The 1,708-nt window shown below is 54.6% G+C and overlaps 1 protein-coding gene across 1 annotated transcript in view; it reads right to left on the bottom strand.

Moving 5' to 3' along the window:
* Nucleotides 1-1,601, bottom strand: part of LOC109313836 (glutamine synthetase) — a 9,438-nt gene extending 7,837 nt beyond the window's left edge. The window contains exons 1-2 of the mRNA XM_019540594.1: nt 1,398-1,601; nt 548-709 (exon numbers count right to left, since the gene is read on the bottom strand). Of these exons, the coding sequence (XP_019396139.1) occupies nt 548-709; nt 1,398-1,563 (328 nt within the window). The 5' untranslated portion in view covers nt 1,564-1,601. The remainder of the gene's footprint in view (nt 1-547; nt 710-1,397) is intronic.
* Nucleotides 1,602-1,708: the final 107 nt, after the last annotated feature.

Genomic DNA, 1,708 nt, shown 5'->3' with positions numbered 1-1,708 from the left:
CACGGTGCTGAACCAGGGCTACAAGCATTACATTATGAGCTGAGACATGAAGCTCGTTTTTAAGAGTTCTGAACGTTTCAGATTTACAGCTTTCAGGGCTGTAAACTCCTAATCATCAAGTTTATGTCCTCAAACGCAGGCTCCAAAGAGCTGTTGAATTAAAGGGCAGATCCCTTATTTGGGATGTCTGATTTGCGAGACATGTGGCGACCTCTGCTGACAAGAAGCATGCAGAATATTAGCATTATTTTTTGCCAGACAATAGAATTCCCCTTGCCCTTGCACTACATGCTAAGGCAGAACTTGCCGATACCGATTGTTGCAGGATTTCTGCAGCCCTAAGCATTATATTCACTTCTCACAGGTCAGCTCGTGATCAGCCAAGGAGCACCTGCAGCTTCCCACACAATCCTAGTGAGTTTTTGGGTGCTCAGCAATTGAGAGGCACTGAATATTTTGATGCTGTCGTGCAAACCACCCCCGGGTCTGTCTGGTAGCACACCAATCCCAGTAACAACCACCTTAGGCAAATGCACAAGATGCTCACCTGCAGGTTTTCTGTTGTATTTCAGGACTTCACACAGTACTAGCTTGTTAGGGTCCAGACAGAAAGGATCTCTGAATATCCTGACTGGGATCAAGAACATATCGCTGTTGGAGCCTTCCGCTTGGCCCGTACTGGATCCGTCGAAGTTCCATTCTGGGATATCTGGGGGCGACAGGAGCAGAAGACAACTTGCAGTAAGCCTCCCAAATTACTGCCCTGATGGAGATCCCAAGAAGAACGCACCCCATTACCCACCCAGACACGCCGCTGAGGACTCCTTCACAAGGAAAGGAGTGGAGCTGTTGCTTCCACTATATATCCACTCGGAGGCCGGTCTTTCAGCCACGGCTTGCAACGGTGGCCCCTCCAATTATAAAGGTGGGGGACAGGAAGAGTTAGGGACTGCCTCCAGCAGCTGCTTTGCTGGTGAAAAGGAGATACCGGATTTGGATTTTCAATACTCAAGGCACTTAAGCCACCCAGGGTCACCATCGCCATCACAGCTGAGTAGGACTCAACTACGCAGGTTTCACTTGCTCACAGCATCCAGACAAGTCGCGTCACAAGCCAGCTCTGCTCGTTTCCCTGGGGAAAGGGACCTTGGGACCCCCCCCATCCTTCTCTCTGGACTCTACTGGTAGAAAAATTTGAAATGAGCTATCCTGAAGGAACCTGGCTGTTCGCTACCTCGTACAACCGGATGAAAACAAGCCTCGGCTCCACTCATGCATGCTGGATAATCCTCAGAGGCGTAAGAAGCTGCCTGCTATTACAATAAAATTACAAGCCGCCCATACCAGAAGCGCACGCACCGCGGTGCTCCCCACCCGGCGCAGAGCGCCAGCCTCACCTTTTGCGCTCTTGGGCTCGCGGCCCAGGGTCCTGGTTTTGCAGCGCAGCCCCTCGCCCGAGCCGTCGATCCAGACGTAAGTGACCTGGACGGAGCCGCCCTGGGGCAGCTTCATGTACTGGTCCCTGACCGCCTTGTTCAGCTTGGAGCTGTGCGACACCGACATCCTGGCGGCCCTGGGGCAGAGCGGCGGCCTTCTCCCCCGCGCCCGGGAAACAGCAGCCGCCCGCCGCCGGCTCTCGGCACCGAGCGCGCCTGCGCCGGGCTCCGCACACAGAGGACTCGTCCCGCCCGCGCCCGGCGCCGCCGCC

The sequence above is a fragment of the Crocodylus porosus genome, unplaced genomic scaffold (genome assembly GCF_001723895.1).
Source record: "Crocodylus porosus isolate Cpor-Errol unplaced genomic scaffold, CroPor_comp1, whole genome shotgun sequence".
NCBI classification, from domain to species: domain Eukaryota; kingdom Metazoa; phylum Chordata; order Crocodylia; family Crocodylidae; genus Crocodylus; species Crocodylus porosus.
This window is presented reverse-complemented; position numbering and strand designations above follow the sequence as displayed.